The 24,485-nt window shown below is 57.1% G+C and overlaps 1 protein-coding gene across 2 annotated transcripts; it reads right to left on the bottom strand.

Moving 5' to 3' along the window:
• Window positions 1-4,351: 4,351 nt before the first annotated feature.
• MMP15 (matrix metallopeptidase 15 (membrane-inserted)) lies at window positions 4,352-14,028 on the bottom strand. 2 transcript variants are annotated; one of them, XM_008574935.1, is made up of 10 exons: window positions 13,925-14,028; window positions 13,138-13,263; window positions 11,512-11,819; window positions 10,802-10,963; window positions 9,542-9,795; window positions 8,995-9,133; window positions 7,926-8,076; window positions 7,659-7,774; window positions 6,195-6,493; window positions 4,352-6,050 (listed from the first exon to the last, which is right to left on the bottom strand). In XM_008574935.1, exons 1-10 carry the CDS (start codon window positions 14,026-14,028, stop codon window positions 5,898-5,900), a joined length of 1,812 nt encoding a protein of 603 aa, XP_008573157.1. In that variant the 3' UTR covers window positions 4,352-5,897. The 2 variants fall into 2 exon arrangements, with proteins under 2 accessions (XP_008573157.1, XP_008573164.1); XM_008574942.1 differs by having other exon boundaries at window positions 4,352-6,094; window positions 6,275-6,493.
• Between the last annotated feature and the right edge of the window lie 10,457 nt (window positions 14,029-24,485).

Below are 24,485 nucleotides of genomic sequence, written 5' to 3'. Positions count from 1 at the left end.
AGGTACAAGTTTAGAACTCAACCCTAGGACATCAGTCATGACAAAAATATAAACACAAGACGAACCCCAAACCCAACAGCAATTCACACTGGTTTAAGAAATGAAGGGAGTTTATGGGTACATATAATTGGAAAACCTACTGCCCCCAAGCTTCAGGCATGGCTGGATCTGGGTACTCAAACAATGCCTTCCAGAATCTCTTCATCTCTTCAAGGTTCTATTTTCATGTGTGTTGGCCTTGCTGTGAGGCAGGCTCCCTCTGTGTGGTGGCAAGATAACCTATGGGCTCCAGAAAAAGTCACAGAGCTGATTGGGTTTCCTGCCCATCCCTGAACCATACACTGGGGTGCTGATTGGCTGGTCCTGGGTCACAAGCCCATCCAGCCACCAAGGGGAGTGGGGGTGGGGGGTGGAATGGTCAGCTCTACCAGAATCCCAGGGAGGGAAGGAGGGTTTGTTCTTACAAGACGGAGGGGGAGGGGAGGGGTGCCTATTAGCAAGGGAAGTGTCTGCCAAGCAGAACTCTCTAACAGCTGGCTTGAAAACTGCTCCATGAAGCACAGAACTGCCCTTTATCAGGAAGGCTGGATTAATCACAGCACCCCGCCCTCAGCTCTTCCAAAGAGAGGAGAGAAGCTCTATGTACGGGTGGGGAGTGAGGGGTACGACATAGGAGCATGGAGGAGATCCTGCCTGGGGATCAGAAGACAGAGTTCAAAGACTCAGTGAGCAGTCAAATCACCCCCCTCCAGGACTCAGTATCCCCATCTGTAAAGAGAGGTTGATTTGACTGGAGTCTACAGGGTTTAACATTGTGCTGAGTATTCTTTTGGGGGAGATGAAATTGTTGGGGTACAGCCGCCCCTCTCTTTCCCCTGACTGAGAGTGATTTCTTCACGGAATCCAGTTTATCCCATGAAGAAACTGTGCTGCGATCCGTGCTGGGAGGGAAATGGTATTGTTTGTCCAGGAGGGGCCTGTTAGCTTGGCTGTAAGTGAAGGGGAGTTTGGGGGCTATTTCTCACAAAGACTGAGGTGGGTAAAAAATGTGGGGGTGGGAGGTGTCAGGGGCCCTTAGAGAGGAAAACAGCCTGGGGCCTGGAGCCCGGGGTCTGGGAAGAAGGGCTAGTGTGCGCAGGTGAGGGGAGATTGGGGCAGGGCAGCCCCATCCAGGGTTGGGCTGGGCAAGACCTTAGCAGCTGGAAGGGGACTGGTGGAACAGGAGTGTCCCTCCTCCCAGGCACCTGTCTTCAAGCTTGTCGACCTTTGGCTCCACCCCACAAACACTCACAGAGAGGAAGCAAGGAAAAAGACACGGCCCCCATGCCCACCAAGTATCAGCACTTAAAATAGGGATATTAGTAATTAACTATTAAGAGCATCCCACAAGTGTTTATAAGTATCAGCTCAATCAAGCCTCACAACTGTATGAAGTAGGCATGGCTATTAGCCCCATTCTTCAGATTGGGAATCTGAGCCCAGATAGGTGAACTGACTTGCCTGAGGACGCACAGCCTGTGACCATTGGAGCTCTGGTGCCTGTAACAAAGGGCAGCCTGGGCTCAGGGCTGAGGAATGATCAAGACACAAGTGCTGGGTGACCAAAGGGTGGAAGGAAACAACCACTGTGAGGAGGGAGGGCGGGAACCTGGAAATGGCAAGCTGTAATCTGGGCCTTGAAGGAGCTGTGCAATTTGGACACAGGAAATGTGCATGGAAGGGTTTTCTAGGAGGAGGAAACAGCATAAGCAAAGGCAGAGAGGCAGGCAAGCGCAGGGGACATCTGAGACAGGGCGAGCAGCCCTGCAGGGGCATCTGCCAACACTTTGTGGGTCATGAGGCCACTTGAGCAGTAGGCTGAGGGTGGCACTGCTGTCCCTGCAAGTGCCTTGAGGCCCAGCCCCCAGTACTTGCAGGGGTAGCCAAGGGTGGCCATCCCCCTAACCCCTTGAGTGGGTGTCTTGGATTGGGAAGATGGGGGCAAAGCCTGGCAGCCTAGGACCCCTGAGGCAGGCCTGGAGGACGTGGAGGGGCAGGAAGCCCCGCTTCTCTTGGACCTGCACGGAGGATCCCACTGCGGCCGGGCGGCTGTGGATGGACAGGAAGCCGGCCATTCCTTCCCGTGAGCCGGAGGAGAATGGCCTCTGTGTGAGCCACAACAAAAAGCCTTTTCTGCCAAGTCGAGGGGGAGGAAGCAGCCAGCTCAGCCCCCACCCTGGCCTGAAAGAAGGCTCTGTTGGTGGCCCTGGGGTCTCCAATACATAGAATGTGTAGGGAAAGAAGGCCGGGTGGGCAGGGGCCTCCTTGTCCCTGTCCCGATTTTCCAGTAGCACCAAAGTGGGGTGGGGCTGGGCTGCTGTGCCTGGGTCCTAATCCTAGCATGGCCATTTCCTAGCTGTGTGACTTTGGCCAAGTCACTTTACCTTTCTGGGCCCCACTTTTTTCCTGAGTAAAACGTAAGTGGGGAGCACTTGCAGGAGCCAGACACTGTCACCAGCCCCGTACAGCCATCAGCCTCTATGCGTCACAGCCTGTGAGTTAGGTAGCATGAGCTCCTCCATTGAGACTTAAGTGCTGGCAGCATCAGGGCTCAAGCCTGGAGTGTCTTAGACTCTAAAACTCCAAGCGGTGCTGATGAAGAGAAAAAAGGCTGGAAGGAAAGAGGCCAAACTGTTAACATTGGCTGGGGGAATTATGGCGACACATATTCTTCTTTTTGTTTATGTTTAGTGTCTTCATTTTCTTACTTGGGAATTAGCAAAATATAAAGGGAAAAAAGATGCTGAGGGAATGGGGGTGGTGAGGGGCCCAAGGTGAATTTAGGTTACAGTCACATAAACAAAACAAAACAAAACAAAACACACATTTAAAGATGCAGGCTCCTGTTTGACCCTAGGGAGGGGCGGGTGTGAAGGCCCCGGGCAGGCCTGGGCTCTCTGCGCATGCAGGAGAGAGCCCAACTGCTCCCTCCACCCCTGCTCAGAGATCTCCACACGCCCTGGTACCCTACTGGAGCCCCACAGCCCCTGAGTGAGGATAGAGAGGGCTCTTGTGATGGGCTGTGCCTTAGCCACTGGGTTTCTCTGAGATTCTAGGATACAGCTTGGGGGTGAAAGGCTCCTCGGGCAGTTTCCTGAGGAGCTGGGGCTTCTGCCAAGTCTCTCCTCTGGCCTTGGCTCTGAGGACGAGCTGGAGGAGGGGCTTTTCATCTTCTCCTTTCTCATCCCTGGGACCTCAAACTGCCCTCCACCTGCCTGTTGACCTCTGGGCTTCTGGATGACCCTTGGGCTTCAGGCAGCAGAGCTGGGTGGGGCTCTGTGGCTTCTGCAACAGGAAAGCTGGCAAGATGGCACCAGCCCTGGACCCTCATGCTGACCCCCAACGCCCTGTGGTGGGGGCAGCTCATGAGCTGTTTCCTAGATGAGCCTGGGAGGCCTTTAGGCCTTTAGCACTTCCTACTCTCCCCAGCCAGTTTCAACACAAAGAGAGGAAGGGGTGGGATCCAGGGGGGCTGAGGAGAGGTGGGGCCTAGAACAGGTTGAGGGCCTCTGCTCTAAGACTTGTGGAGGCCTGGCCTGCTCCATGATGGGGGTGGGACCCCTACTACGGCTGATCATTGCACTCCTGGGGGCCCAGGCTAGTACCTGATAGGCCTGGCTGAGATCATGGACATGGGGTCTAAGGCAGACCTCCCGGCTCACCAGCCACACCCAGATCCAAGTGACAGCAGTGCCTCAGTCTCCTGCTTTCCTGAGGCATCAGCTGTACCTTGTGGAGGCCTGGGGTGGGATTTTCTGCTTCTTCAAAAATGAGAGGCCAAGTCTTGGGTGCCCCCTCACCCTCTGAGCAGGGAGTGTGGCAAGGAAAATTTTGGAACCCACGTGGCACTGTTTCTCATCCCTCTCTGGGCTCCTGACCAGAATGGGTCTTCAGGCTGCCCAGAACTCAGTCTGGGTTGGTGGGAGGGCTGGGTGGTCTGGCCTGCTTCTTCCTACTCCTCCTAGACATGGAGGTCATGTGTGAAGCCGGTTGTCCTTTCTCATCACCAATGAATGGGAAACAAATTCTGCACTCCTTTCCTGCCCCACCCCAGCGGGCTACCCCCAGGGCCCCTGCCTCTCCCTTCTCTAGTCTGTCGAGGGCAGCCACCTCCTGCCCTTCCCCAAGCTCTGCCCCTCCCAGGGCCTTGTTTCCAAAGGCCTTTGGGAAGGAGCCTCCACAGCACTGGGAGCAAGGTCTCCTTGGCGTTGAGGGCAAGTCCCCTAATCCTAGTTGGGACTCGACCCCTGCCACCTACAGGCTCTCACAGCTGTAAGCTCCAGCTCAAAGCCTCTTACAAACGAGGCCACACTCGCTGGCTGTACAATTTAATCAGTGCAGACTATTTACAGAAATGATATAGGGAGGTGGACACTGGAACCCCAACCCCCACCCCTCGGCTGGCTCTCCAGTTCCACAGAGGTGGCATGGGGGGAGGTGGGATGTTTGAGCTTCTGGACCCGCACTTGGTGCCAGCCCATGAGAAGCTGCCACTTGGAGAGGCCGGCAGAACCCACCCCCACACCCCAGGGGCCTTGGGGATCTTGGGTGGCAGACCCCACTTGCTCAGGGCTTCAGGGACACAGAGGGGATAGAGCCAGCTGTACAGTACCATTTCCCACAACAGCCTCAGCCTCCTGCTTACTTTGGGAAGGAAGAGAGGAAGGAAGCATCTCCGCCCTCAGGCTGAGCCCAGGAGGAGGGGAGCCTCCACAGCCACAATGGGCTCCTTCGGGGGTTCCACAGTCCAGGTGGGGGGATAAGTTGCTGGCCTGTCCCACCAGTGTCTCTCCTCCTGGGGGGACAGGGAGCTGGAGGGGAGGAAACACCCAAGCCTGGTGCGTGGCACTGTGGACATCCACACAGGTGGACCCAGGTCTGTGGACATCCACTGCCCCAGCCTGGGCTCCAACCAGCCCCTTCTCTCCCCAAGGATGGGGATGGTGGCAGCTGAAACCTAAGGCTGCTGGAACTCCGAGACCCCCACGAAAGGTGGTGTGAGAGGGAGAGGAAGGGAGAGGCCGAGGGAAGGAGCAGGTGGGCCAGAGCTCAGAGAAGGGAAGTCTCGGCCAGTGCTTCCCTTGAGGGAGGAGCCTCAGCTGACTCCCTTTGGTCCTTGGTAAGGCAGGCCCAGAGCCCCTTCTCCAGGCAGGGAAGGAAGGGTGGGCCCAAGGGGTAGGAGGGAGCTGGGAGCTGCTGGCTGGCCAAGAGTGGGGTGGGGTTCTTAGGCACAAGGAGCCAGGGGTGCCGGAGCTGCTCAGTGGGTTGTGAAGGAACCAAGCTTCACATGGACTCAGAGGCCAATGGGCCAGCTCTCCTCCCTGGCCCTCCAGCCTTGGCTGCCCCAGGGTGATAAGCTCTTCCTAAGGCAAAGAGAGACTTAGGAGGGTGGAGGTCCTGCAAACAGCCCACAGTAAGGCCCTGGGGCTCAGGGGAAAGAAGGGCCAGGGCTGGATGAACCTCAATGGCCCTTTGACAACTCTTCCAATGTGGGCTTTTGTCCCCCTGCTCCCCTGGCTGTGGCCAAGCCAGAGGTAGACAGGAGCCTAATTCCCTGTCTGGAGCAGAACTACATTTAGAAAACTCTAAACACCCTGCCCTGGTCAGGAAAGCAGAAACAAATGTTCAATTAAGGTGCCAAAAAAAAAAAAAAAAGAGATACCTGAAAGATACCTGGGCATAAATAAACAAGGAGGGCAGGACAGACAAGGTATGTTTGAGGCCGGGAGGGACCCCCACGCAGGGGCTGAGGGAGCCTCCAGATGCTCTTGCCAGGGTACCCCGAGGAGCCATCTCAGAAGCACAGTGCTGTGTCCCGGCCCCCTGAGCACCGTGAGGAGCAGGGGGGCTGGGTGGGGTCAGACCCACTCCTGCAGTGAGCGCTTGCAGTACAGCAGCATGCGGGGTGCACCCTTGCGCTGCATCTGCACCAGGGCGTAGGCCAGGCCCAGGACGCACAGCAGCAGCAGCAGCGGCACCAGCACCATCACCACGTTCACTGGCCGTGCCACCTCCTCCATCTGCACCACCACACGGCTGCCCCCATCCCTGTCCCTGTCTGCCCCAGTCCCGAAGTCCCCCTCCCTGTCGCCCACATCGCCCTCTGCCTGGTCTCCATCTGTCCCAACCATCACCACGTTCACTGGCCGTGCCACCTCCTCCATCTGCACCACCACACGGCTGCCCCCGTCCCTGTCCCTGTCTGCCCCAGTCCCGAAGTCCCCCTCCCTGTCGCCCACATCGCCCTCTGCCTGGTCTCCATCTGTCCCAGGCTCTGCACCCCCATCAGGGTTGAAGGGCGGACGGGCCAAGTCAGGCCATCGGGGTCCCGCCTCCACGTGCTCTTGGCAGCCCATGAAGTCCCGCAGGATGGACTTTGGGTAGCCGGGCTCCATCCGCAGGCGCTCGTTGTCGAATTTCCAGTATTTGGTGCCCTTGTAGAAGTAGGTGTAGGCTGCAGGGGCAAGCAGGCCACAATGGCTTCAGGCTGGGTCCTACCACCAACCACAAACCAGAAACCCTTGAAGAGGACCCGGACATGCTGAAGGGTTCCTGTTTTTAAATTGCCCTCCTTCTCATTTGCTTACCTGAGCGTCTTCCAATCTTCCCCTTTCCAACTTGCAAGAGCCAGACTGAGGCTCAGAGGGGATTGGGGCCACGGGCACCACTAGAATCCCAGGCTTCCTCACCAGGCTGACATTGACTGGGATGGGGTACAGCAGGGTCCTACAGTCTGCTGGGTTGGGGGCTGCAGTCAAGGAACCCTGCTGCTCCATCCCGGGATTGGCTTTGCCCACACCAGACAGGTCAGTGTCTTGCTTAAGGCCACACAGCCAACCTGCAGTGGACCTTGAGCAGAACCTGTTGCCATCTTGGAATGGCTCTCTGGCCTTGGGCACCTTGCCTGCATCCTATCAACACTGGGAAGGGCCACATTTGAACTAAGGGGTGAGTCTGTGCTCTGCTGAGCACAGTGGGATCACAGCATCCGCACAGTGACATCCTCACAGAAACCAAGTGATCAGCCTGAGCATCAGCAAAGTAAGCAAGGTCTCCCCTGAGCCTGGGAACCCTGAACCTGAGAACCAGGGCTAGTGGTTTTCCTTAAACCCACCAGAAACCCTGTTGGAGAAATAAAAGAGCTGCAGCTCCCTGTTGCTTGGTTTTAATGATGGAGAGATGAGGCTTCCCTTCCAGGTGGGTAAGTGATGCCCTGGGAGGACCCCTGCCCCCAAACACTCTGAACCAAGCCCACCCCCCAGGCTCAGGGGTCCCTGAGGGCTGCCTGGGGGGCGGCTGGACTCAGCAGGCAGCAGGGCAGCTCTGAGCACCAGCAGGCCTGGATTGGAATGCTGACTCCACAGCTCACTAGCTGTGGGATTTGGGGCACTTTGCTAAAGTTGTCTGGTTTATTAGTTCACCTGTTTATGAAAGGGATAGTAAAGACTCAGGGAGGACCAGGAGGTCATGCTGGCGAAGCCCCCAGCCCAGGGTGTGACACAGCTGTGTTCTCCACACACGTCATTGCAAGGTTGGGTGAACCCAGGCAAGCCCTGTCCCATGTATGTAGCAGGGGGTATGATAAGTGCTGGGCAAACTGGGAAGAGCTGGCCTGGTACCTGCATCGTTGCTCAGAAAGGCCCCCTTGGGGGAGGCAGGGATTCCCTGCCAGATGCTGATGGGCTTGGGGTAGCCAGGGTCTCCGCGCTGTGTCTCCTCATTGAAGCGCCAGTACCTGTGACCAAAAGCACCAGGCTGTGAACCTAGAGACCCCTGCTTGGGCTGGGGCCATTCCCCAGAGGCAGTGGGCTCTTTTTGGGTAGGCCTGAGGGTAAGAGGGCCTGGCTGGGGTCTTCTCCCTTTAGGGGAGGGGGCGTACTGCTCACCTGTCCTCTTGGAAGAAGAAGGTGTGCCCCGTGGGCTCCCACCAGATGGCCGTGTCGATGCGGTCATAGGGGATGCCCAGGCCATAGCTGGTCAGCGGTTGTGGGTAGCCAGGCTCTAGGTTTGCTTCTCGGAAGAGCCAGTATCGGTCACCTGCAGGAGGAGTGGGAGGCAGTGTGAGCACAGGCTGGGCGGAGGGGTGTGTGCAGGTGGAGGGCACAGGGAATGCTATTTTGGGTTCACAAATCCATCCCCCCAACACACACACCCATAAAATCACACTCCTGCCCTACACACATGGCAGGCATTCGCACACAACAATACACGATGCAACTCATCCACACATCACATACTCAGCACGCACAAACACCCGCGACACACTTGTTTCCACATGCACAAGTCACCTGCTCACACCTGTACACACTGCACACACAATATATGGGCTTTCATTCCCATGTGAACACACCCCCCACACATACAATTCTCATACAGAGGAGGGGGAAGCCCTCCCTGGCCTCTGGTTCTGGGGGCTGTGTCCCTCACAGTGCATGGCCCAGGGCTCCCAGCTTATAGTGTGGGCCCAGCCCTGTCCTCGTTGAGGCTCAGGCCAATGGGGCTGGAGACACAGCCCATGCATCAGGGGGTGCTGTCCCTCAAGGCCTTTGTCTCTGCAGACAGAACACAGAAATGCTGCCCCAGAGTGGGGGGGGGGGGCGGTTCTTACGAGGAGGGGGCTGCAGGAGGCACAAGAGGCAAGGATGGAGGGAAATAAGCTGAGCCCCTGTGCTGCAGGAGATGGGCCAATGCTTGCCCCAATCAGAGCAGCCTCTGGCCTCCAGTGTCCCAGGTCTATCCAGCCCCCAGCCTTTCTCTACTTCCCCACTCTTGCCTAGCTGCCACATGCACTTGTCCCCTGAGATGTCCCCATCCTCCCAGAGTGAGTCCACAGTGGGGGCACCGGACCAGACACGCAATGCAGCCCTTCACCTCTCCTCTTCCCTCACCCAGACAGGTCAGAGGTCAGGGAAGGAAGACTGCCCAGCCCCCCACTTCCCACATACCCCAGCTCACCTTTGAAAAAGACAAAACGACCATCCTGACGCTCATAGGCAGCACTGATGTCACCAGGCAGTCCACGCCAGAAGTGCCCGATGGGCATGGGATAGTTGTCCAGGACACGGTTGTGCCGGACTCGCCAGAACCAGCGGCCCTGGGGAGGGGCATGGGCATGAGAGGGCAGCGCATGTGTGCTCCCTTGGCTGGGAGTAGCCCTGTCCTCCAGCTGCCCCCTCCCAGGTGTCCAGGGGGAGGTCACTGAGATACTAAGGGGGCAGTACTTGGAAAGCCAGGACAGCACCAAGGAGAGAGCTCTGGGCTGGGAAGCAGCACCTGGGCTTGCTGTGTGACCCTGGACAAGTGCCTCATCCTCTCTGGCTGGGGTCTAGGGTTTCTTCAAGTTCTGGGGTCTAGGATTGATGGATCCCAGGGGCTGCTTAGTGAGGGAGGAGTTGGGGTGCCCGAGCAGCCAGGCAGGGCCAGGCTCTGGGAAAGTTGGGAGCTCTCTGCTGTGAGCCTGGGACAAGGGGCTCGGGGAGGCACAGGGAAGGTGGGGCCAGACCTTGAACACGAACATCTCCCCACGAAGCATGGCCACTGTGTCAAAGTCCCCGTCACAGATGTTGGGGCCATACTGGTCAGGCCGCTCTGTGGCTCGGGGCTGGGCTGGGGGGCCCGGCTTTGGGGGCCGCTCTGGCTTCCTGCCTGGGGGTGGTGGCTGGGGGGGTCGGGGGGGCCGGTGGTCTGGCCGGCCTGGACGCCGGGGCGTCAAAGTGGGAAGAGGCCGGGTGGGGTGTGGCTGACCATCTGGGGTGCCTGCAGAGAGAGGCGGGGAACAGGAAGTGAGGGGCAGCCCCAGAACCCAGCCAGGATGCAAGGTTCTCCTACTTAGAACCCTGGGACCCCATAGCCCCAGCCTGGAGAGACCTGTGTCCCAGAGCAGGCCCACCCAGGTGAAAGGTCCATTCTGTCCACAGCAGAGCCCTCCCTCACACCTGCCATCATCCTCAGGAGGACCTTCATCCTCCTCCATACAGCCCCCTCCTGGACCTCCTCACACTGGGCTTGGGTCCTGCACCCCTGAGGCTGCCCGGCTCTACTTCCCCATGGGGCCATTCCCCTCAGGATGCCAGCCTGACCCAGCAGAGGCTCTAGGAAGAAGAGGACACCTGCAGGGGTGAGAGATGGCTCTGGCTCTGGCATCAGACATCTTGAGCTCCGCCGAGTGCCCATCTCATTACTGAGAAGATTAGAATGCAGCTAGTGGCGTTTGTCAAGTGCCCAGCAAGGCAGGCGCTGCCAGTCCTGAGGAGGCTTGAGGTGGGCACAGAGCACAGGGCCCTGACACGCCAAACTGGCCCTCAGGGGACCTCATCACTGGAGGCTTTCTTGGGTGGGGCCGGGGGGGGGGTGGACCTGCCCCAAAGCCACTGGGAAGTGATAAACCAGCAACACTCAAGGGAGAGCCTTCGACAGCCTCAGCTGGGAGCAACAGGGGAGGAGATGGGTCCTGGGACCACTGGGGCACCCTTGGTCTCATAGAAATACTGCTGAGGCTGAGGAGGAAAGGAAGGTCATAAGAGGCCCTGGGGCCACCTGTGTCCCTTCAAGGACCCCACCTTTCAGTCCTGGAGTCGGCCAGCCTTGGGTTTTATTTCTGGCACCACCATTATTAACTCACTGAATGATGTGGGCAAGGCACTAATCGTCACTGGGCCTCAGTTTCCCCATCTACAAAATGGGGACAGCACTAACACCTATGCCTTGTAGGGCTGGGGGCTGACAGCAGGCATGTAGGGTCCACTGGTCACAAGCCACTCACCATAGAGCTGCTGGATGCCCCGGAGGTCATCCTCGGGCAGCTGGAAGTTGTCAGTGTCCATCCACTGGTAGAAGGGTGCCATGATGGCACTGGGGTTGCTGGAGTGTTCCAGCCCCAGTGCGTGGCCCAGCTCATGCACTGCCACCAAGAAGAGGCTGTTCCCTGCAATGGGGGAGAACAGCTGTCAGCTTTGGTGTCCCAGGACCTGGCCACCCTGGGCCCTCTGGGGTGCCAGAGAGTTAGCTGGAAGTTGTCAGTGTCCATCCACTGGTAGAAGGGTGCCATGATGGCACTGGGGTTGCTCGAGTGTTCCAGCCCCAGTGCGTGGCCCAGCTCATGCACTGCCACCAAGAAGAGGCTGTTCCCTGCAATGGAGGAGAACAGCTGTCAGCTTTGGTGTCCCAGGACCTGGCCACCCTGGGCCCTCTGGGGTGCCAGAGAGTCTGCCTTGCTTCACTCTTGGAAAAGGCTGAGCTGCTCTGTCTTCTGGCCTCCAATGTCCCAATCTGAGAAATGCATACAACGATCCCTTCCCTTCCTACCTCCCCTTGGAGATGATGGGACAACAGACTGGGAGCAAGTACTGGTCCCCTGGAAACCTGCACAGGGGAACTCTCCCCTCCCGACCCTGCAGCTGCTGAATCTGCTCAGAGCAGGCCATGTCCCGCTCCGGCTCTGCTTGCCCTGCTACCCTGGCCACCTGTTCTCACCCTGCAGGTCAGTGCTGGAGAAGGTCCAGGGCTCATCTGCGTCGAAATGGGTGTCCCCACCCAAGCCAGGGCCGGGGAAATAGGCGTGGGCCAGAAAGCCACCCGTGCCGTCAAATGGCGAGCTGTCGCCGTGGAAGCCAGAGGCAAAGAGTACCATGATGTCAGCCTCCTTCTGCCGCCGCAGCCGAATGTCCTCGTAGGGCACCTCCTCGAAGGCCAGGGGCGTGGCCTGCTCCCACACGCGGAAGGCTCGGCGCACCGCCTCCAGCGAGTGGTACCAGCCCAGCTTCTCCGTGTAGTTCTGGATGCTGCAGGTGGGCAGGGAGACATGTGAGTGGATGTGGGGCTAGGGGGCTACTGTCCATTGCTTGTGTGTTCCCAAGGAATGCACATAAGATCTGAGGTGGCGCACAGACATGCCCATCAACGTCAACTGGTAGTTTACTTTGATGTGTGCTAGAGTTTGAACTTGCCAAACCTGGGAGCTCATTAAGATATTGCTAAATAAGGTTGCACTGTGGCAGATAAGCTGATTTTAAGTAAGAAAGACATTAAGTAAATAAAAGTGCAGGTGCTGTGTGACTGGGGGAAAGAAAAAAGGGGTGCAAATGTGAGGTTTGGGAAACACAGGCCAATTCAATTTTTTTTTTTTAAAAGATGACCGGTAAGGGGATCTTAACCCTTGACTTGGTGTTGTCAGCACCACGCTCAGCCAGTGAGCGAACCGGCCATCCCTATATGAGATCCGAACCCGTGGCCTTGGTGTTATCAGCACCGCACTCTACCGAGTGAGCCACAGGCCGGCCCAGGCCAATTCAATTTTGAACGTTGAGCTCCAGGGTCAGGCAGACTTGAGTTTAAGGCCTGGCTCTAACATTATCTGCGTGATGTTAGTCTCTCTGAATTTCAGTTTCTTCATCTATAAAATGGGTAAGAGGGGTAGTACTTCGTGGGGCCCCTGTGAGGATTAAATGAAATAACTCATGAAGAACACATGGCCCAGAGGCTGCATGTGATAAAGTGTCATGAGGCCTGCTATTATCCACATAGATCAGATTAAGCTTCTGTGTGCTGGACACACTTCCATCAAATGTGAAGGCAGCGTTCTTGCTGGTTGGACCATGAACACACTGTGGGGGCCTGAGGTCTAAGTGACCACGGGAGCTGCTTTTCTCTGGAGATGGAGCTCTAGGTGGGGCTGTGGGGACAGGAACAGGAAGGGAGGCCCTTGGGGACTGCCATATGGCTCAAAGCACACTCGGCTCAGGGGTGTTCTCTGCTCAAGGACTCAGAAGAAAGATAGGGTACCCAAACCAGGGTTTTTGTGGATGACTTGCTGCCCTCCTACTTGACAGATGCCTAGATTCCCAAACCCTGGCCCTCCTGTGCCCTTCACCACGGTTTGCAGTGGTACAGGAGCCCATCTGGGCCAGGGTGGTGGGAGCAGAGAAGGACAGAGCGGAAGCAGCTCAGAAGGTCCCGACCTTCTCTGGAGGGAGACTGCCTGGAGTATGCTGCTGATCTCAACAGCATGGGAGCCACTGGCTATCTGGGCTGGGCACCCTGGGGTGGGCTGCTGAGAAAAGAAGCCTCAGGCTCAGCCTCCCTAGGCAGCTGGGCCCCTACCTGAAAGTCAGGTGGTGGTTGTTCCACTTCTTCCCGGTGAGGGCGTAGCGCTTCCGCCGCCGCAGATTGGCTTTCACGCGTACCCCAAACTGGTCCGGCACCCCACAGCGGGGCCGCTTCATCCACCTGGGCCATGGGCAGGGAGGGGAGTGCAGAGCCTCCCCTGAACACACCTACCTGCTTTGGCTCTGCCTCCTCCAGGCAGTCCACCTCCTCCTTCCACCTCCACCTCCCTCACCCCCTCCCCCCAGCCTCCCAGTTGCCCCTCATATGGATGTGGTGGGGGTGGGGAGACCTTCTGCTCTGATTTCCAGTAAAATGGCAGAATGAACCTGTATTGGAAGACTGAGTGCCCAGCTATGGGTCAATAAAAGCGAGCCCCTTCTGAGCAGTATCACCCAAGAACAGGACGGCTACTCTTAGGGCCTCCTGTCCTTGACATTTTATGCTCTGTGCATTCGTCTCAAGGACACAGCTTCATGTCTGTTAGATTCAGAGCAAGGTCTAGCTAGGATGTCACATCCAGGCTTGTGCACCACACCTCCCATTCCTGTGCCCATGGCAGACAGCACTAATCAATCATTGCACTCCTTGCTGCCAAGCCTGGATTCTGCCTCAGGAGATTTCTCAACACAAGGCTTCAGGCAGCCATTCCAACCAACCAGAATTGGCACAGAGGAACAATTTGTCATCTCTTATCTGGGCCACTCTTTTCTGGAAACTCTGCAGGCCAGAAAAAGAGCAGGTGCCCAAGGGGTCTGGGTAGGGGCCGGACAGAAGGACTCACGTCTTGGTCTCTTCGTCGAGCACACCAGTGACGGGGATCCCGTAGAAGCGCTGCATCTCAGCAAGGGCTGAGGCCAGGATCTGGGCGGAGCGCATGGTGGACATGTGGCGGCTGGGCGGGGGCAGGTAGCCATAGAGCCGCAGCCAGTTCTGCAAAGAAGCCACAACCCGGTCAGCAGGTGCTGGCACCACTACCTCTAAACATGCACAGCCTGCACCCGACCACTTCTCACCACTTCCACCAGCATTGCCCCATCTGAGCGGCCATCCACTCCTGCCGGGGTGACTATGTGGGCCTCTGTACCCTTCTCCCTGCTTCCACCTCTCCTACAGTCTATTCTGACACAAAAGCTAGAACAAAAGACCTTTCCAAGTCACCTCTGGTCAACCTTCTGCTTAGACCCCTCCAAGGACTTCCTATCTCAGAAGAAAAGCCAACGCTTACAGGAGCAACAAGGCCCTCATTACCTGACCCCACCTTGGCTCTCTGACCTCACTCCCACCTTCCACCCGATCTGGGCATGCTCTTGCCTCAGGGCCTTTGCATGCTGTTCCTGCTGCCTGGCGTGCTTTCCCCCCACTGGTATGGCTTACATCCTCATTTTCTTCTGGTCTCTGCTTCAACACCACCTACATGAGAGGTGTTCTCTGACACTATTTCAAAAAGGCCCCGCTGGCCATACCCAGCACACCCCCCACCCCCAACTCCTGCACTTATCACCATCTGACATACTATGTATTTCACTTAGATGTTTGTCTTCCCCCCTTAGGGTGGAAGCTGTGTCCACGAGGACAGTCCATGGTAGCCGTCCTTATCGGTGCGTTGGCCCCTCCAAGGTGGGCCCCTACCACTCCAAGCAGACTGCTGGGGATCCTAAAGGGTTCAGAATCTCTTGAGGCCTCACCAAGTAGGGATGCCAGTCCCTTGGTGCTGCTCCCACAAAGACCCTAAACCTCCTGGAAGGAGAGAAGGCAGAATCAGGCAGCCCATCCAGTCTCGAGAGGGTGGGACAGAAGCCTGAAGCCCAGTCTCTGCTCTGCTACAAATTCTCTATTCTCTCTGGGCTTGTTTCCTCATTTGCAAAATGGGAACAACAGGGCTGCTGGGGGGTGAGGTTTGAGGGCAACAGCCCCGGGAAAAGCGTCTGGTACACAATGGTGTGCCTGTCCCCTTCCAGAGTTTGCTGGGCAAGTCGTCTCATCCGTCACTTGTCTGTGCATCGAGCCACCCATCCATCCACCCTACCAAAGGTTTCTAAGCACTCTCTCTGTGCCAGGTACTGTACCTACTGGGGACCATGGGGAACCACGGCTGAGGTGTCCTGACCTCCAGGGGCTTCTGATCTCCCTGGCAGAGCCGACACACCCACAGAGCAAGGAACACCCACTGCGCAAGTCTGTGAGCAGACAAGACTATTGCAATCACAGCTGGAGGGCAGAGCCAACCTAAGTTATAGGAAGAAGGGGGACCTGCTCTGCCCACCACAGGTCCTCAAGGCCACAAAAGCACGGTCATCACTGTGGGAGGTGATGAGCGGAGGCCAGGGACTGCTGTGGGCTTTGACCGCATGTGAGTGCGTCCTTCCTATCTTTCCTTGACCACCCTCGGTCACTGGGGGTCTCTGTAGAGAGCAGACACTTGAAGTCCTGCTCTCTGAGCAGCTCTGGGAGGTGAGGGTTGCATACTGAGGGCCCATGAGGCAGGAAAGGTGGCCGGCCATGGTGGCTGCTCTGGACAGCCACGTGTCAGCTGGCCAGGACTACCCCCACAAATGTGGCTGCCACCACCATCACATCCAACTCAGTGCCACCTGCCAGCCCCGCCCTGGCAGCCAGACAGGCCCCTGGTGTGGATGGGCTGCCCACACAGCCCAGCTTGGCAGTACCCAGGCTGCTGATAGACGGAACAGCCTCTGAGTTGCAGACTGGATGCCCAGCCACAGCCCACAGCCCTGAGGCCTCTCAGGATCCTGGGAAACAGCTACAGAGCAGTGAGGTGGAGACACAGAGCTGAGAGACACCCATCAGCCCCTGTGACAGACAGCTGGGGCCCATCCTGGCCTTGCCATTTCCAAGGTGTGATGCCAGGCCTCCTTGTGCCTCAGTCGCCCATCAGCAAAAGGGGGGGCTGCATCAGGACCTGCCTCAGGACCTGCCTCATCTCGCAGGTTTCCACGAGGATTAGATAGGAAGTGCACCGGAGCTTGGCACTGTGCTTGGCAGCAGAGGGTGCTCGGTAAATGTATAATGACACAGACCAGGGGCCTGTCTGGGCAGCCCTGGGGCAGGAAGCCTTTTGCCTCAACCAACCGGGCCAAAGGGTCCAGGCTTCACAGAACTAGAGAAGGGCCAGGCTCCAGCAGGGCCTGAGTGTAGGGCAACTGGGGGAGGCAGGGGCACCCCACAGCCCCTCCACCGACCCTCCTCGCCCTCTGCCCAAGCATGGGAAACCTCTCCTGGAGCGCCTGTGGAGGTAGGTGGGGTAATCCACCATTCTTCACAGCACAGTTCTCCTGAAGATGTTTAGAGAGATCCAGAAGGTGAGGCCACAGTGCCAGCCCTAAGGCAGCAGGAATCCAGCTGGAGGGAGGAGGAGGAGGGAGGGGTGGGGAGCCGGCTGCTGACAGATGAGGGCACCTCTACATCACCTATTTGCATAAGGTAAAAATATCTCGGGGAGCGCAATCACAGGCCACCAAGGGGCTGATTAGCAGTGTCTGAAGAGTGACAGGAGGGGAAGGTGGGGGAAGCGCAGGCTGGGGCCCTGGGAAGGGGAGGGGAGCTGGCTTGCATGCAGTGAAGAGCTCCAGAGACCCAGCAGGGGGATGGGGCAGAGGAGCCAGGGGCTGCTGGTAAGCTCCCATGGACGCCATGGACTGACTCCCTCACACAGACAAGCACCCTTTGAGTCCCAGGGAGGAGAATGGCTTCCGTCTCACTATCAGCCAAGCCTCAAACCCTCAGCCTCCTAGTGACAAATGCTCCGGGGTGAAGAGCCAGAGGCTTGAGCCCAGCGGAATCCCTTGGGAAGAGAGTGGGGTGGGGTAAACAGAAACGCGCCTTGGCACAGACTAGCCGAGCCTCTGCATGACAAGGCAAAGCTGACAGGGCCTGCCTGACTCTGGCAAACACGTGCTCAGCGTGGCTGAACACCAAGTGCCAGTAAATCTGCCCAGGCGGTGGCAATGCCACCCATAGGGCTGTGGGCTTTTTACTTTCCCCAGTGTCCAGGAGGAAGTTACCCATTACTCTACTGCTATGCTAAGTGTGACAAGCTCAGGTGGTGTGGACACATTGGAGGGAAAGATAGCATGGGGGCTGGGGGTGCACAGTGCACGGCAGGTGCTGCTGCCTCCAGGGGAAGGGGGCAGCTTGTGTCCCTAAGCCCCAGCTTGCTAAGGTGCTCTGCTGCCATGGGGCAAAAAGTGGGAACAATTCCCAAGGTCACAATTTTCTGGTCCCAAGGTGGGGGAAGGGGCTGTGTTCAAGCCCCTGCTGCTCCTACTGGTGACTATAAAAACTGTACTTTATGCAAGGTATCTCCTTTTCCTCCCTGACACCTAGGGTCTCACAGGTGGGGTGAGCCAAGTAGGCAAAGCTTTGTTTCTCAGGTGGGGAAACTGAGGCTCAGGGAGGTCAGTAAGTGGCAGAGTAGGCACGGGATTTGAACTAGGGCTTGTTTTCTTCCTCCACAAGGGCCACTGTCCAATAAGAGGGAAGGAGGGCTCTGAAGAGGGCTCAGGGGCCATGAGGCCCCCTCCCACCACAGCCCAGGGTTGGGGGCTGCTGCAGGAGACTCCAGCCACTCTGATTCTCTCAGCCATTTCTTTCTTGAGCTCATGTTTTTGTTGATGATTCAGGTGAGTGGTTGGCCCCAGGCAAGGAAATGTGGGGCCACCAGAAGGAGAATTCCTGGCCCCTGGCCTCCAGTAGAGGCCATAAATGCAGCACCTGAGAACCTGTCATGGGCCAGACCATCCTTTCTCATCATCCCATTTAATGCTCACAACCACCCCTGAAAGGTGGATGCATTACCATCCCCATTATACAGACAGTGAGGTTCAGAGAGGGTGAGTGGCCTACCCAGGATCACACAGCTGATTTGGGCTAGAACTGGGGCTCATAAGCAGTGCTATTGGACCAGGCTGTTTCTATAGTATCACTAGCTCCTCTTGGCCTGAGGCTGGGGACACTGGGCTCTGGCCCTTCTCAGGAACAGTGCCTAGCACAACACTGGGGGAGGGCGTCTAATCCTCCCCACACCCGACATCTCCAGCTGGGTCTGGGCACTGGGCCACATCAGCCCTCCCTGTGCACTGTCGAGAGGGTTCGTCTGAGAAGGAGCCTCCAGATCAATACTGTGCAGTAAGCAGCTGTGGGGGTGGAGGGAGCGAGAGTGCCTGCTGATGCCACCACAGCCAGCTCCTCCAGGGCTCAGTCCCCTCCCACCCCCTCCCACCAAGCCCTTATCAGACCCTGGGTGATAAGAACAATCCCTACTGGGTCCTGCTTTACCTCTGTCACCCAGGCTTTCTCTCTACTCAGAGCAGACCCAGACAGGGTTGCCCAGCCAGGCAAAAAAGCAGTCCTGTCAGGGCTGCCAGCGATGGATCCGGTCCCCAGGCCTTTCGGGGCTTTGTGAGGTCCTTGCTGTGCTTGTCTCCCCTACCCCACAGTTCCTTACTGAGGGCTCTTGGGGGCAGGCCAAGGCTTGGCCTGGCTCTGCACTGCCAGCAGGGCTGGGCACAGAGCTGGTGCTGAATGGGATGAGCCCTGGGGGAGCCAGAAAACTGCAAGAGGCAGGGCATGCACTCCAGGCCTATGGTACCCACCCCGTCCAGGCGATCCAAGCCAGGAGGCCACTCACCAGCTGAGTGACCCCAAGCAAGCCCCAGACATGTCCTGTCTCATGTTGGAAGAGACCTCAATGTCATCAAGCCCAACAAGCTTCTTGAGGCCTTCCTGGACTACGGCTGGGCTAAGGACTCACCCAGCCCGTACCCTGCAGAGATGGGGTGCTCACTGCCACCCAAGGTAGCCCATTTGGTCTTGGGGCAGCAATGACTATTAGAAAGCTCTTCCTCAGGTTGAGAGGAAATTGGCCTCCCAGTGACATCTCTGCCCCTTGGTCCTGACTGCTTGTCCACATAACAGGTCTTTGACTAATCAAAGATGGCTAAGACAACTTCTCTGAGCCTCAGTTCCCTCCTCTGCAAAATAGGGTCAAAATGATCGCTTCCCACCTGCTGCACAGCGTTGAGAGCACAAATGGCATGACTAGCCCCAAGGCCGGTAAAGAAAGGGGGGACCGAGCTGGATCATCCGGTCCTCAGTGCATTGCTCACTACCTTTAGAGGCGATACGGTCCGTATTAGGCAGTTCTAGAAGGACACACGTGCTAATGTGGACTTAAATCTGCCCTCTACTATGGGTCTTAAAGAAAGTTACAGGTGGGGGCTGGGACTCTGGGTGGTGGGGAGGCCCAGCCAGGGAAGCAGGAAGCAGACAGACGGTCCTCCTGAGTCCCTGCAACTTCTTTACCTGGCAGCCTCTCAGCCTGCCCCCGCACTTCTTAACCTGGAGGAAAAAACAAACGGGTCCTTTGGCCAGTGGGCAGGCAGGCGCAGGGTGAAAAGAGGCCTCTCTTTGCCAGGAGTTTCAGGGTTGGCTGGGGGTCAGGTCTTGGGGCCCTACCTGGAAACCCTCTACAGGTAAAGACTCCTGGATAGGAGCAGAGCCTAGGTGGTTTAGATGGGGTTGAGGCTGGGGTCTAGGGCGGGCTCCAGGCTCACACAGCTCAGGGCAGTTCTGGCCCCACCTCTGAAACCTTTTTCCCACTTGGCTCAGGCTCAGCAGGCTCCTGCCTGGTAGAACTTCCACGGGACGGCACCCCATGCTCTCACCTGCTGCCTTTAACCCAGCATCGGGTTTGGGATCTCAGGTTCTAAGCCAGACTGATCTGGGTTCAAATCCCAGTTCTGCCATCCCATGGCTGTGGAATTTGGGGTAATTTCTCTCACCTCACAGTCTTAGTTTCCTCTTCTATACAATGTGGTAACAGTAACAATAGCACCTACATTTGAAGAGTTAATGCAAGGATTAAATGTGAAAATGCTTACAAAACATCCCTAGGCTGTGCCTAGAAAGGAACTAAATATGTTAAAGGTGCTCAAAAATAACACCCAAAAGCTGGCAGCCTTGTAATATCAAGGTCAAGGGTTCAGATCCCCATACTGGCCAGCCACACACACACAAAAAAAATAAAGTAAATAACACCCGAGTCTTTTTGGGCCTCATGTGCTGGCCCCTGTGCATAGCATTTGGCGTTTTGCACATAAATGCATTGAATCTCCCCAGTAACTCCATCAAGTAGATACTATCGCTATTCTCGTTTTACAGGTAAGGAAACTGAGGCTCTGAGAGGTTCAATGACTTGCCCAACAGCAAATGCCACTTGCTTGTCACTGTCACTATGTTTTGCCAGTATTTTACAAGCACTTCCTATGTAGTAGATGCTATGCTGATAATCGCTGGGCATGGAGCTGGGCTTTCACCCCTCCAGGGTGGCAGTTATTCCTAGGGGAAGGACAAGGCAGTGCCCAGGGCTAAGGGTCAGCCCCAGAGAGCCGATCTAGACCCCAGCCTCCAGGTTCCACAGCTCACGTGGGGCATCTCCAGGGGCTGGTTAATGGCTGGTACCCAGGTGCTCATCCATCTATCCTGATATTGGAGGTTGAGTTGGGTCTTCCTGATCATTTCCTTCCATTCCCACAAGGGGATTGGGATCTACTAGGAGGCATTCCTTTGTCTCTCTAATCCAGGCCCAGCTCGCACAACTCTGCTATTCTTGCCCAGGTCTCCAAAATCTGTGCCACCTCCCTGAAAGAACCAGGCCAATGGCCACTGGTGTCCAGGCAGTCCCCCAAACCAATGTCCTTCTGGGGAATGGCCCCATGCAATCCCTAACTCAGGGGGGCTTGTCCAGCCAGAAGGTGCCACTGTGTGTCTCAGGTCTGGAGTGTTCAGCCACCTTTAGGGTCCCAGGTCTTCACATTCATCTGTGGGGCTCTCCCAGGATCCTCTTTGTAACAGAGAAGGATCCAAACCCTTCTCTTTTTCTGCTGACTCAGAACACACCTCCATGTCCAAAGTAGAGCTGGCCATGGGGCTTTGCCCCCACCTGGGTGTCCAATTGTGCAAGCCACATAGGTCTTGGGATGATAGTGAGGATGCCAACTTTGATCTTAGCTGGGGAGCAGTGGCACCTCCACAGCGACCACCACAGCTGGCCTCGGGCAGAAGCCAAACTCTCAGCTAGGCAGAGGTGATGACAGCAGGGAACATCTGGATGGAGCAACAAAAGGGCCATGGAGGGGCAGCCAGAACAAAGCACCTGGCATGGAGGGGCTTTTCCATGCCCATAGCATTGCCATTCTGAGTTGGCATCAGAGATATGGGCAGTGGGCGCTGGGCTTTTGGAGGAAATCTTCTTTGGAGAGGTCTGGGTATATTTCCGTGCTGTTTCTTCTCCACATTCAGGATGTCTTTTAAAAATTTCCACCCTCCTTGTGGTGTAGCAAAGGAAGGTGTTTGTGTCTGGGGGTCACAATGGTCACAGTTTAGGTCAAAACACTGCTCAGATAAGGAACACACACTGGGCTGTTCTCTGAAGGAGGCAGCTGACTGGCTGGGTCCAAGGGAAGCCCAGACAGAGGCAGGGCACAGGGAAGGTTGTGAAGGGCATGGCTGAATCGGAGCCCAGGTCCCTGGCTATGCCAATCAGACCAGTTCTCTCTGGGTCTTGAACTAGAGAACACGGAGGAGATGTTTGTGAGCAGCAAGAGAACAGAGTAAAAAGCAGACATGGAAATGAGGCGAGAAGAAACAGCTTCTATAGGTTCCCAATGACAAGGCCCTGACCTTACTCCCCTTTTTCTTGAGCCTCTGCAGTTTTTGCTCTATATTTAAGAAAGAGCATTAATAAGAGGGGACCAGAGGGGCCCTCAGGGGCCAGCATGGAAGTACAGACTGAAGCACAGGAAGCCTGGGGCTGTGGCTCACCAGTCAGACCTGAAGGTCAAAATGAGAATTCAAGCTGACCCCCAGCCCTCCTTTCACTCATCCCATCAGTTGCCAGGCAGGGGTAAGGAAGATACTTGTGGGTCTGTTCAGGGAAGGTGGATATGTCTGTGCTTTAGTTCACAGGCACGGCGGTGGCACCACACCTGTAGACTCTGGCAGCCTGAGTCACCTCCACAGAGTGGGCTGAGGGACTGAAGTTGTATCTGGGGAAAAGGGAGAGGGAGTTGGGGGTAGAAACAAGACCTTCTCTGGTGAAAACCAAAGGCACTCAAGTTGATCTGATGCTGTAGCCAGAAAGATCAGGCCAGAGACCCGAAGCTGGGCCTGGATTCTCAGCCCTGTAGGCCAGGAGCTACAGCTGGCACCTTAGCCAGGTGGGGCTCTAGCCTAGAATGGCTGGAGACTGGGACCTGACATCCAAAGGAGGAAATGGGACAGACTAGGGTAGCTTAGTAATGGCTTCCCCTAGGTTGGGGCCTGACAGGTTGCCAGTCTTCTAGCTCCTAGCACATACCAGGATCTCTGATTCCTTATCATGGTGAAACTCCTGTGGTTTCTGCCCTGGGAGGGAGAAAGGGAGGAGAGAGTGGCTGGCTTTGGCTCAGCTGCCAAGCTGCTCGGAGAAGGTGCCGCCATGACCTGACCTGGGGCTTAGAGCTGTGAGCATTCTGAGCTGAGGATCCGAGCCCTTCTCCAATGGAGGGAGCCAGAGCTCTGGCACAGGGTACAGGCCAGGCCTAGGAGTCTCTGAGACTCCTGGCTGATAGGCTGGCTGCTGAGGCCATTCAACTCCTTGGGCCCAGATCTGGCTAGACCTGACAGGACTCCAGGAGCAGCCTGCACCCCAAAGCCAATTCTAGGAGCTGGGACAGGCCACCTACCTCTATTCTTCTATCCCTTGGCTTCCAACATCCTAGGCTCCCTAAACCTTCCAGTCTCTTCCAGCCACAGCCCAGGCCCAAGCTTTCCCCTAAAAGTAGAGCTGCAGGCCAGTCACACAATCCCTAGCTAGTATCACCATAGGCTTAGAGCCATGGTCTGTGGTCTCAGTACAACCAGGGCTCTCTTCCCTGAAGGTGCTGGGCTGTGAGTACTCCCTCAGCTGGGAGGGGGTGGGGGCAGGGCGACGGAATTACAGAAGCAAAGGAAAAAGAGGGTGAAGCCCCTCAAACCACAGGTACCATGCCCCAGCTCCTGGCCAGCTAGGATGCCAATTCACAATGCATGGCCACCAAATTCCAGCTTGGTCCATAATTGCTTCCTAAGGAATTATGGAATTATTAAAAATTATGGGATGGTGTAGATACCATTCCTAAGTAGATGATAAACTCCTCAAGAGTGGGTCTGTGACTTGAAATTCTTGGTACTCCACTCCACAGTGGCAGGTGTCCCTATAAATCCCTGCCTACCTGTGTGAATGGTAAGAGGGGGGTGCCGGCATGGGCTGGGCTTCCACCCACTTCCTGCTCGAGCCTGGCTCCCTACAGCTTTCCCTGGCAAGGCCAAGGAGGGAGGGCAGAGCAGGTGGGGAACTGGCTAGGAGGTGTAACTCGAGCCCAGGAGGAATTCCTTGCCCTTCCTCCATGCTTTTATTAAAGCAGGGCCGGGAAAGGCAGGCTTCCATCGGAAAAATCTCCCAGGCAGCTGGGGGAGGTGGGGAAGCTGCTGTGGACTGGGAGGGAGCACCGGCCTGGCTGCAAATAGAAACGTAGCTCAGGCCCGCAGCATGGGCTGCCCAAGGGGAGCAGAGGCCCGCGCCTACCCGCCCCGGCGCAGAAGCAGCTCCAGGGAAGTTCTCTCTTCCCACTCACAGCCCAGTGCTCTGCTCTCCTATATGGGGCAGGAAACAGGGTCTTGGAAGTCGGGGAAGAACGGACTCTGCTTTTGCTCTGGGACAACGGAGCTGGCGCCTTCACTGCCCCCGCTCTGGAGGACGGTGTTGGGCGACTCCATGGAGCCGCGGGCGCTGGCTGAATCGGGCTATGCGCCGGGAGGCCGCGCCTGGTGACCCGCGGGACCAATCCAGAGAGGGGCCCCCTAGGGACGTCAGTCGGGCTTCCAGCGAAAAGAGGCGCGCGGTCCGCCCTCTCTGACCCAGGCCTCGGCGTAGGGGTGCTGGTGGGAGGAAGCGCTGGGGGGAACAGGGTCTCTACCTGGGACCCCACCCGGGCGTGGCGAAGCTTCCGCGGAAGCAAGCAAGAAAGTCGCCCAAACACCCAGCGACTCGAGTCTGCTGCCCCGCACCTTCCCCCTCCCCCCTCCCAGCCCGCCGCTCGCGGCTGGTGTCACCCAGAGCACTGGCTACCTAGGTGGGAACGCTACTCAGCTCCTGCTCCGCACGTGTCCCCCAGGGCAGCCCCCTCCCCACTCGCAAAAAGCGCCACGGGGCGCCAGCTGGGCACTCGAGGAATCAGTTGCCCGGGAGGAAGGAATGAGGAGAGTCAAGGGCTGGGGGCGGCGGAAGCGGCTGCCGGGAACCC

This window comes from Galeopterus variegatus, unplaced genomic scaffold, assembly GCF_000696425.1.
Source record: "Galeopterus variegatus unplaced genomic scaffold, G_variegatus-3.0.2 Scaffold58, whole genome shotgun sequence".
Lineage (NCBI taxonomy): Eukaryota > Metazoa > Chordata > Mammalia > Dermoptera > Cynocephalidae > Galeopterus > Galeopterus variegatus.
Note: the sequence above shows the minus strand (reverse complement) of the source record. Positions and strands in the feature narration are given on the sequence as shown.